At 40.8% G+C, this 12,240-nt stretch overlaps 1 protein-coding gene across 32 annotated transcripts in view; it reads left to right on the plus strand.

The window, feature by feature from the left end:
• Positions 1–9,790: 9,790 nt before the first annotated feature.
• LOC120403210 (ABI family member 3 binding protein) overlaps positions 9,791–12,240 on the plus strand; it is a 315,866-nt gene continuing 313,416 nt past the window's right edge. For all 32 annotated transcript variants that reach the window (XM_039534071.1, XM_039534129.1, XM_039534193.1 and 29 more), the window contains exon 1: positions 9,791–9,943. In XM_039534071.1, coding sequence (XP_039390005.1) covers positions 9,865–9,943 — 79 coding nt within the window. In that variant the 5' untranslated portion in view covers positions 9,791–9,864. The remainder of the gene's footprint in view (positions 9,944–12,240) is intronic.

Genomic DNA, 12,240 nt, shown 5'->3' on the forward strand with positions numbered 1-12,240 from the left:
TTGTTTTAATATACAGAGAACCTCAGGTCCAGATCTGGGTTTAGATTTTGATCCTTTCCATATCAAAATTCAAGGGTGTTCAGATCTGAGTGTTAGTTTGGTATCATCACAAGTAGTGATGTGCAAATGAGCAAATCAGGCATTTTGCTGTGCTTCAGAAGTTCTATATTCAGCACTGCTCCAATTTAGCTTTAAAACTGAAGTAGAGTTTAATCAGTTGAAGAGTCTATTCATAAAAATGTTTTAAGGTTCTTCAAGATAGTACAGCATTCTGGCCTGGTGGAGTTGGCTGTGCAGTACAACCCAGATGTAATAGAGATATGGTTTGGAAGCTAAACTTGGGAAAATCCAGGCTTACATAGTGCACATCAGAGAATAACTCAGTATGTCCAAGAGTATGGCCGAACCCTAGTTTGTTCCTAGGGCTCAGATGTCAGAACTCCTCGGAAATCTTCCAGATCTGTGCAGCTCTCTAGAAGCTATTACTTCTGCAAGGGATTAAATATTTCCAACATACTAGAGAGGGGGTAGCAGGTTGTTCATAGTGTGGGAAGATGGACAAAGCTAATGACTCAGTGAATCAAAATCTTGAAATGGTTTCACATTGACTCTTGTTGTAAACTCTCAGATGAGAACTGGAAAATCAAATACTCGTCTAATCATCGTAAGCTAATAAACTTTCTCCAAGTGGCTTTGGCAAAGTTTTTCTTCCTCATATGTTGTGAAGTGTACTGTGCAATGCTTGCCTGCCTGCTTGCCTGTTGCCCTCCTCCCCAGAAGTGGTTGCATTTAATTGGTGTAATAAATTTGTTGTTAGTAAATCATTTTGAAATCTAGAAATGAAAATCCTGTAAACGTAAGGGTTTGTTAATTGCCACAGCTTTAATAAACATTGGATTTTACATGTAAGACCATGATTAAATCTGTTGTTTGTATAGGCCATCTGAAACTTTAGACCTTCATCTCTCTAACAGCGAACAGATGGGTATGCAAGTTTTATGTGTTCTGGAGCCCTCACAATTGAGATATTAATATAGTCTACAAATCACCAGAATATGTGTGCTCATTCCTCTGGTGCTGCTGGCCTGGGGATCGGAGGCAAATACTCAGATTATATGGAGAGTTATCCCTGGAAAAATATTGCTAATCTTGGCAACTATGAATTTTCTTAATTTCAGATGGAACTGTGTCTTGAGGTACATGGATTAGTTGTATGTGGCCATCGGGCCAAAAAGTTTGCCCACCCCTGATCTAGATTCACTGTACATCTAATATTAAACAAGATTCCTTTGCTCTGCAGATAACATAACGTTTTGTCTTGAATGTGTAGATTCTGGAGCGTTTGTGCAAAAGTATTTGACAAGGTTAGTTTTAGTGCAGAGATTGGGATATTGGGATATTTCATTTTAAAAAGTTGCTTTTGCACTTGTGTAATTTTTATGTGATCCCTATTTTGTTTTGTTTCAGGCAAACTATGTATGAACTGTTATTTTAAGCATATGTATAGTGTAACACATTTGTGCTGTCCCTTGAGTAAAGAGAGGATGGTAATGAAAACTGAAAGACATGAACTGTTACAATCAAAAATATTTTTATTCCATCTGCTACATACTTTAGAGAGAGTATAATTTTTGGGTTTGGGGCAAAAAAATATTCCCATTCAAGCAAAGGGGGCACTTTATATTGTGTTCCAACTGCTTACATTCTGTATTCAGTAGTGACTGGTGGCCCTGCTTCAAAATTATTTATAGCATTTTGAACCACATAAAGCCCATTGATCTTGATTCTACCCCAATGCAGTCCGTTAAGCTGAAGAGTCTGTGGAAGATATTTTATAGGCCAAGGTGACTCATAATGGGAGGATAATGTGCATGAATTATTTCTCTCTTGACCTTGCACACATTCATCATATCTCTGCATCATGGCCAAGGAAATAATTTTCTTTATGGAAGGATGTTAGTTAGGCCAAGAGTCACATCTTCACAGAGAATAAGTACCCTTTATAAAACCAAAAAAAAAAAAAAGGGTTGTCTTTCCCCATCTGACTGTGAGAGCTCATCACTGCACTTGATAAATGTTAACAATATGGTTTATTTTTAGTTTTAATCCAGCCTCTCTCAATGCTGCCCCTGGCTGAGTGTCAGAACCTTTGAGTTGGGGGGAGAGAATGCGTGTGGCTTAATTCTGCACCTGCTATCCCTAGAGTGTGCCAGATTTAGTGCTCACTTACATTTCATGCAGTACCACTGACTTCAGTGAGGCATCATGAAATGTGTCAGCTTTGAATTTTACTATACGGTTTCTTTATTGAAAGATACTGAACTGACATCTCTGAAGACTCAGCTTTTCTATTTATCCAGAGAATATGTATAGCACAGGCCAGCAGCCATGCAAGTTTCTGTACGTTGCCCCATCAACATACCTCATTTCTGACACAAAGGATCCAGTCTATAAAGGAGTAAGGAGTTCAACCTCCATCCCCTTCTTCAGTCCTGTCCTGGATGACTGTGCCGGAGACCGTATATTGAAACAAAACAATCAAAAGTTGCAGTTAGTGGCAGTTGTGTTTTGGTTTTCATTGTGTGGATGTTTGCCCATTGGAAATGGGACTTCAGATGTTTTCCACATAGGTCACTGAACAGTCAGCAGAGGGTAACAATTTTTGGTCACTACCAACTTGAGTTGCAGTCCTACTTGGTGACCTTGAAGTGAATGGCTCCATTCCATTACTAGACTTCTGACCCAACTGGTTTATTGTCCTCCACATTTGTCTCCCAAACCTTTCCTGAAAGAGCGACACTGTATTGATAAGGGTGGGTAGATGAGGCTCAAAAGGTATTAAAATATCTATAAAACCCTTGTATACTGTTGCAACATCGAACACCTAAGTGTGGTTTATGTTTTTGCATTGTTAGATGTTACACATCACGTTTTTAATCTGAAAGTGGCCAAAATGGACGTTTTGTGAAAAATTGAATTTCTGAGTTGCAGACTGTTCAGAACAAAATGGAAACCAAATGCATATGTAAAATTTGGGGGGGAATTTCGGTATTTGGTGTATACGTGTCTATATATATTTGTGCAAAAGCTAGTGAAACAGCTGTCAGTGGCATTAACAATTTCCCTTTCTGAGATTCTAGGAAGTTTAACAGATTTTATCTAGCTAACGGTGCTATATAATCTTGATTATCTACCATCTTTTGGAAGATTCTCTAGGTGACAGAAGAATCCCCAATGAGTAAAAAATATCTTGAGGATGCTCTCTAGTGTCAATCTAGTGTTGAAAGCTAAATTTAGTTAGGGAAAACTTGTCTTTCTGACGGGAATTAGGAAATAATAATCAAAAGTCAAATGACAATAGAGTTACAAAAAAAGGCACAGAAAACTTTATTATAGATCACTGCTGATAAAAGAATAAGAACGTAAAAGCTGTGATATTGAATGAGATGGATCAGAGGGATTAAGCTGTATACAATTTTTTTGGCTAAGAACTATTTGGTACTATTTGGTAGAAACCAGTGATTGGGAAGTGATGGGAAAGAGAAGCAAAGGGAGCCATTCCCTGCATAATAAATAGGTCTTATGAATATAATTGAAGGAAAGTTTGACTATATTGCTTTGATGTTGGTTATATGGTATGACATGATGTGTGTGACAGAAAGTTGCACAGAAATCTATCACTTGGCAAATAAATCAGAATTATCAATCATTAGTGGTCCAACACTGATGTCTCTCCACAGCTGTGTGTTGCTGCTGCAGTAAACTAAAGACAGACATCCCTTTTCCTTTGCAACATAAAACCCCACCATCACTACCTGCTGTGTTGCATCCTACCGCCAAGCATAAAGCAGAAGTTTTGTATCCTGTCTTTGTGTGTGGTAATAAACTCCAGACTTCATATCTGAAGTTACGCCTGTAGCATCCACACTTTCCACCTTGAGTGCCCTGCTCCTACCCATTCCTCAACACAAAATAGTCACTCACTGAGCCAAGTTTGCAAGAAGTCAGTAAGCATTTTGATGGAAAGAGTTCTGTAGAGGGTGTATGTTTGGAAGGAGTGCTACAGTGCAGACATTGGGGGAACAGAGCAGGAGTGACTCCTGTCATTCTCTTCCAACTAATTATCTGAAATACCAACAGTCCAGGCTGTTAAGAGGGAGGAAACCAGCCTTCATCCAAGGCTCTGATCTCTCCAATAACAATATTCAGGACTTGCAAGTGCTACACAGGTTCAAGGGGGAAAGATCCCTTACCAGCTTGACCTTTAAGAATGGAATGAAACGCAGTTTGCCTATTACTGCCATGATTCAGCAAGGAGGAGCTTGCAGAGACTGAACCCTCCAACTAAATATACAGTGTTTTTGGAACCTCAGAAATCATCTCTGAACTCACACCAGTGCAATCTCATGCTGCTGTACCAGGAATTGGCATGAGCATGCTGCTAATTGGTGCATTTAGAATGAACTAAAGGAAACGTTTCACTCAGCATGTAGTCAGCCTGTGGAATTCACTGCAGCAGGAGGTCACGGAATACAGTACTGGATGCGGATGAATAACTTTATAGCAATAACAGATTTCTGACTCCCACCACTGACCTTGAGGGTCTGGAATTCAGTTTGGGAGCAAGACAATGAAATTGCCGTTGTCCACCATTTGCATGACACAGGAGGCACATCCTACCCTACGTACGTCCAAAGAGATGATTACCATACTACATTGTTAAAAGCAGACGCTTACATCCTTCATAGTGTAACAGGGCAGATATACACACTTAGAAAGTGGAAGGGGGGAAGCAGTGATGAGCTGCCAAAATCTTAACAACGGGTTCCCTATAAAAAGTTCTGATTTAACAACGGGTTCCCTATAAAAAGTTCTGATTTAAGGGATGTGCGACAGCATGTATTTTTTGTACCAATAGGGTTACCATACGTCCATATTTTCCCAGGAGGTGATTAAGAACCGAAAAGCCTGACATGTCCAGGAAAATACAGATGTATTTTAACCCTACCTAAAGTTCTTTTTTAAAAAGATGGGGCTGAACTAGAAATGAGCTCCGTTTCACATGTGTGGGTGGTGATCAGGGACAGTCTCAATTTTTGGGTCTTTTTCTTATATAGGCTCCTATTACCCCTCACCCCCGTCCCGATTTTTCACACTTGCTGTCTGGTCACTCTAGGGTGTGCACATGTGTGGGTCCCAGCTGCTCCCTGCCCCCCCCCCTCATTGAAGCAGGTGTGCAGGGTTACTGCCCTGGGAACTGCAGGGCACCAGTGGATGTGGGGCTGGCTGCAGATAGAGGCGTGGGGCAGGGCTAGCTGGAGGCAGGGAGTGACACGGGATGGCTGTGGGCAGGTGATGCAGACGGGCGGGCTGCGGGTGGCTGTGGGCAGGGGGTGGCTGTGGGCAGGGGGTGGCTGCGGGCGGCTGGGGGCAGTGGGTGGCTGGGGCTGGGGGTGGGGCAGAGGGTGGCTGGGGGCAGAGGGCGGCTGGGGTGGGGGGGTGGCTGTGGCAGGGAAGGCGGGGGAGGGGCGCAGATACTCACACGGGGGGGGGGGGGCTGGGAGCAGCAGGACGCAGCCGGGGACTCACCAGGCAGCAGCAGGAGCCCCAGGGCCAGAGGTCCGAGGAGCAGGAGCAGCAACAGGGCCAGGAGGCAGCTCACATGGCTCCCGCAGTGCAGCTCAGCGCCCCCCGGCGGCCGGGAGGAGGAATTACAGGCTTCCCAGGCAGAGCCCATCAAAGCTTCCCTCGCAGGGAAGCTAGTTAACAAGCGGTTCTAAAACCGCTTCTAAATTTAACAACGGGTTCGCGCGAACCGGTGCGAACCGGCTCCAGCTCACCCCTGGGGGGAAGATGAGAATAAGGAAACGCTCACAGAAGGAGCGAATTAAGCTTTTTTTTTTTTTAAAGTATTACAGCTGAGTCAATGTTTTTTGGCATCTCTCTTTTTTCCTCAAGGCTTTCAGAAGATCCTGTGACAGATTTACAAGAATGATAAGGAGTCCAAAACTGAGTCACCCACAAGAGAACGATTATTATAATTAGCATTTATGTAGTACATTTTATCTCAAAAGTTCCCAAGGCTCTGAACAAACAATAGACACAGCACCACTGAAGTGCAGCCATCTCGTGGGGGGACACAGTGGAAGCCAACCGATGTACCGCATTCTTAACAACAGTGAGGGGAAGAAAAATTGAGGCAAAGAAATGGAAAGAAAGCCCCTACTCTTAGAAAGTGTCAAGAGATTGTCAACATTCACACACAGAAGACTGGATCTCAGTTTTTATGCATCCATTTACAATCCCCCTTCCTGTCTCAAACAGTATGGAACATATAGAACTATCCCCTTTATCTAACTCAGAACAACAAAGAGCTGAGTCAGCTCCTAGAATTTGGTTTGCTGGAATATTGAGGGATGATGGATGAATTAGTTTAGATAATATGAGAACTATCTTGAACTTTAGCCCAAATCTTAACAAGAATCTTTGTTTATATTTGTTTATATTTGAAAAAGTTTAATTCCTCTTCAGCACCTCCATTTTCACAGCACCTACTGGTTTGAAAAATGTCAGAATGAGAGAGAAAGTGAGTCTATAGTAGAGATACTTTGTTCTGCACCCAAACTAGACACTACTGAGGTAAGCAGGTGAACTTTTAAGTACTTAACTATTGTTCAGGCAACATGGTCTAGGGGTTAGGACAGATGAAGGAGTCAGGAGATCTTCAATTGACTCATTGCATGACTTTGACCTGTATCTGACTTTCCTCATCTGAAATACTTATCCTGCCTTTGTAATGCACTTTCTAGACATTCGTTTAATGGCATCAGAGTGCAAAACTATTATTATCTAAAGCTTCCAAGGTTAACTTCTTGCTTCTGATACAGTAGTAAGAGTTTACAGGTGGATAACATGAAGTTTGTGGAAATGAGGGAAAATCTAAGGCACTTTGGTTTGGATAATGTTCCACATGAATGGTTGAAAAGTCCAGTTCTTCTGTTTCATAGAATCATAGAATATCAGGGTTGGAAGGGACCTCAGGAGGTCATCTAGTCCAACCCCCTGCTCAAAGCAGGACCTAATCCCCAACTAAATCAAGCCTGATCGTAAAAACCTCTAAGGAAGGAGATTCCACCACCTCCCTAGGTAACCCATTCCAGTGCTTCACCACCCTCCTAGTGAAAAATTTTTTCCTAATATCCAACCTCCCCCACTGCAACTTGAGACCATTACTCCTTGTTCTGTCAAATTTCTGTGAATTGAACCATATGCTGATTCTGATTTAGTACATAACCATATAGGATACATGTTGTTGCAGAACACAGAGTTGCATGTTTAACTTCTCATCACTGCTGTAAGCAATGGCCAGTAACTAGTGTAAGGATTTGTGTGAAAGGGAAAGGCAGAGTTTTTTCTGGTGACAGAAATGTTTCCAGGAAAAGCAGTTCTTCTGGGAAAGGAAGGCACAATATCATACAGAGTATGGACAGCACAGACACAAAGGACCATATCTGAGGAACTGAAGTACATCCAGAGAGAACCCTAAGTAGGTTCTTTTTACCTTCTTGTGCTCCACCTTTTAACTTGCACCTACTTACCAAACTGTAACTGCCTGTATTATGAGCACCTGCTACAGAAGACAAGGAGGAAATGAAACAGGAGCCAGCCTTGGAGTCCTAGAATAACCAGAGTGGCTAGCTGCAGGAATGATCAAAGGGAGAAGGAACTGGGTAGCCTGGATGTATGGCCAAGAAGAAGTCCAGATAGCTGAGCAGCAAGTACAGCAGAGAAGGAAACTGAGTGACAGAGACGTGCAGGTATTGAGGAATAGGGGAAGGGAAATGGGCAGCAGAGAAGCATGTGAGGAGCAGAAGATTAAATGAAAATTAAGAGTACAATTATTTCTTATGAGAGAGGGGAAAACACTGTTGCATTAGATAACTAAAGTACATAGTTTTCTAATATTGATTTTCCTTATAATAAATCGCTATAGTTGGCCAGAAGGGTGTCATGTGATTGTGAAAGGGAAGGCAGACTGTCTGCAAGGCAAGTTGATGCTGTCTACTCCTGCTTCTGCAGCATTATAGAGAGAGCACATTGCATAACCTAATTTTAGTAATATCTTCTGTAGCTTCCCTTAAGATACTAACCCATCATCTGACAGGCCTTTGGTGCCTTATTTGGAATAGTTTAAATTAGAATGCGTTTCACAGAGGATTTTCCCACATATATATTTAGATTTTTTTTTAAAGTAAAAGGAAAGATATTGCTGAGCATCCAGCTCTGTTTTCTCCCTTTATTGTACATCACTACAACTAAAAATCTGGATTGGAATGTCAGCATTTCTCCACTATACACAATACCATTTTCCCCCTTTCATTTTTAACCCCTTAAAACAACATTTACATACTTTATTCCAGAAATCAGATGAGCAGCTACATCGAAGGGTGATATCAGTGCCACTCCTTTGTCGATCATTTTACCAACAGATGATGTCAGTGCATTGAGAAATGCCCTGTCCCAGTCTCTGAGGCCTACCTGTATCACCTCTGTGTGTCATCCAAGTTTCATCTGCTGCAAGAATCTTTTTTTAATTTTCATACTTCTTATGCGAGATGCTCAAACTTTCAGGATCTGAATTTTCCCAAAGTGCAGGGGATGAGGATGTTTGGATCCATCTGTAATATTAACTTCCAGTTTACTACTTTATCTGAATTGTAGCATGATGGGACTGAGGAAAGATTTCCTCATGTCAGGATTCAAACAAAAAGGGCCTGACCAGGCTTTAAAGTAAACGTCTAGATCAGGAAATCATTTATGGGATGCTTAAGTAGACTCTAGGGAGGGTTTAATAATTTTAATTTCCTTTCATTTGACCTTAGGGCATTTTTCATGAGCTTCCTCATTTTTGAAATCCCCCTTTGAAATTCCCCCTCATCCCTCACCTCTGCCACTCCCCCCTCCAATTTATTAATTATTAGGGACAAATTCAGCTCTTAGTTACACCTGTTTAAACCTGGAATAAATCCACTGATTTCCATGGAGTTGCTTATGATTTACACTGGCATAAATGATAGCAGAATTTGGCCTTTACCTACCCACTGTCTGATCTCCTCCCCCCACCCCCGGCCAGGAATTTAGCTTCCTCTTAGCTTCAGCTTTGCAGCTTGCTAGTAACTCTCACAATTTGTATTAAAGGCAAAAATGTAAAATGTTTTAAAAGTGGACAAAGTAAAATAAACAAATGGACAGTGGCATTTAGTCTTACAGACAGAGATCCTTTACTTTATAAATACTGTGTGTCAAATTCTGGTCAATTTAAGTCCATATTTATTCTGATTACAAATGACAGCAGAATCTGGCCCCAAATCATGCTAAGTTGGACAAGATCTTAGGGTCAGAAAAATGTTGAGATCAATAAGGTAAAATAATATTCTGGGTAATGTAAAAAATTAATTTTACATTTGCAGTTCACCTTTGGACAAAGCAGTGTAATAGTACGTCTCCCTGTCTGGTTTTCCAGGGCAGTTTTAATGGAAGTTTGACATCTGTGTGATTCCTTTGCATGAAGTGTAAATGATCACAGGTTGATCCTTTGTAAGCCTGAGAGACTGAAAGACCCTATAACAAAAACCAGAAGTCTATTGCAATCGGGAGTCTGATAATATCATTTTAAAGCTAATTTTCCTTACTTTTCCAGTGGGAGGGTATGATGTCATTCTCTCTCCTCCCACTGTAAACTAAGCTGCTGTCAAAGTTTGCTGCCTCTGCCACTGAGAGAACAGTTCACTTAAGTACAGCTGCAGTACCTTGTTCTGTGATACCCATCAGCATCATTCACTGTGCGAGTTTGGGTTTGTAACCATGATATCAAGACTGGTCTTTCTACTTTTCTGTGGACATATTGCACTAAACCTGGGAAATGCTCAGAAATTGCCAAGAGGCAAGTAGCTATGACAACTTTGTGTTTTTTGGAAAATGTCTGTGTTTTTGCAATACAAATTTGCTTTCGGTATGTAAGGAAGGATTAAAGACTATCTGAAAGAGAAATATAAGAGAAAGGCAGCCTGCAGGGCAAAATTCAGGTACAAGAGATAGTTGTTTAAAACTCTTAAACTTAACTGAAGCAAAGACCTAAACATATCCATTGTAGCTTGTGAATCCAGTAAGAATTGCCATGCAACAAAGAGAACTAATTCTAGTGCTTTTATGATGGTTTAGACAATATTGTGTATGTTTATGGCAGTAAAATCTTCAAGGAAATGGGGTTGAGTGCACCCCAAGTTGTTGGCAGGGGATTTCAGTCCTGTTTTGGAACAAAAGTTCTATGCTTTTCAGTTATATCCATCCTTATTAGTATTGCAATTCACCTCTGGAAGTCTGTATGTATTCTTTCAAGAGAAAAATGGGATTTATTAAGAGACTACATTTCAAAACTCTGCACTCCACATGAAAAAAACCCATGTCGTGAATATTTGTTTATATATATCTATATATCCCTCTGCTGGATTTTGGAAGTAGTTTTGCAGAATTGGAAGAGACCCTCCCCTTTTCCTGGTTAATTTGATCTGTGTAACATTGGCATTTTGTGAGTATTTTATTGCTGCAAGAACAACAGATGTAGTGTAAAATTAAAACCATATTTCTAAATCTAGATTATGAAGTATTTCGTAGCACATTGCTGCATGTACTGCCATCCACTTTGTAGAAATGCCTATATAAGTCCTGTCTGTGCTTTGTAGATGCATTTTATATCTGCAGACTGCTGCAGTCAGCAAAGTTTACAGGGGAAGCTGTAATTTTTTTTTTATTATTTAGTTGCTTAGAGCCATGTTATGCCACAAAGCAGTGTCCTTGAGGACACCCTAGAGTATGACATACCTTAGGTGGGGGAATAAAGGGGTGCTGGGAGGAGAGGAAGATGCAACTTGCATCCAAGATAAAAACATATCAGCAGTTTTCTGTCTAGATGTTCCCTCTGAAAATGTCTTGCTTTTTGGATTCCCCAAGCCCACTGGAATTGAAGAGTGTTGTGATAATAGTGAAGCAACACACAGATTGTGTTCTCTCATTACTGAGATAAAAATACAGCTCAGTTCAAATAGATTTTTAAGCCCTTAGTTCCTGCACACACACACACACGTGTGCACGCACACACAAAATCCGCCCCTTCTGGGTAAGTTTACACTAGAACTTTTGTGTCCTTACAATAATAAAAAGTAATTACTATCCGCAGACATAAGGTATTAGTATGCCAAGATTATACAGTACTTACATATGTGCTGTCTGCTTTCTGAGGATGGAGATTTTCCAATGCCCACATTATGTGGATAGTATTATTTAACTTTCTGCTCACTTTGATGGGATGATAACCATGAGTACGTTTAACAGTAAAGTTCTGGCAAAACTTAGAGCTTCACTTTTCATGCTGCAATCACAGGAGGTGATCTCTGGACACATTCTTGCTCTGCTAATGTAATAAAGCAAAAAACAGTTCCACTTTTCATTTGAACTAAAGCTGCAGGAGGAAATGCCAGGTTCATGTTGTTTAATTGACTTTGAAAGGGCTCTCCCTTTGCAAATGTTATAAACATACAGTTTCTGACCCTGGCAAATATCATTTCAGATGATTATTTTTATTGGGTTGGACATACTGTACATTGGTTCCTGGGTTGTTTATCTAGGAATACTCAAAGATGTCTTTGTTAGAGCATTCCTGTTTGACTAGAACTGTGTACATTTCCATAAATGAGCAGTATGATGATTAGATTTTAAGCACTTCTAAAGTAAGAGAGGTTTGGGGGAGTTCTGTCTCATTATTAGGGTGGTCCACCTTGTCTTGTAAAATCACTCCATGGAGTACAAATGTAAACTTTTTTATATGTTGTTCAGTCTCAGTTGCACACAGCACACTTAAGTGGAGCTCCAGAGCCACTTCTACTGTATAGAGTACAGTAGAGTCCGTTTTGTATTACTTGAGAGAGGCTCCAGACAAATTCATTTTCTCGTAGTGGGGTAGCCTGTGATAGATTCACAGTATAAAACTTTTAATTCTTACTGCTGCTGTGGAATCCCAGTTCGAGTCTCCTCTCCAGGAGGTGAAATGTACTGATCCCTGGCCTCATGCAATGGGATTTCCTTTCAATGGTCCAAAGATGAAATACAATTTTGCAGCTGTAGGGAAGGCAGCCAATAAACCCTTTGGATGTCAGTGATTTGCAGAGCCTTTCTTTGGAAAGA

The sequence above is a fragment of the Mauremys reevesii genome, linkage group 1 (assembly GCF_016161935.1).
Source record: "Mauremys reevesii isolate NIE-2019 linkage group 1, ASM1616193v1, whole genome shotgun sequence".
In the NCBI taxonomy this organism is placed as follows: Eukaryota; Metazoa; Chordata; order Testudines; family Geoemydidae; genus Mauremys; species Mauremys reevesii.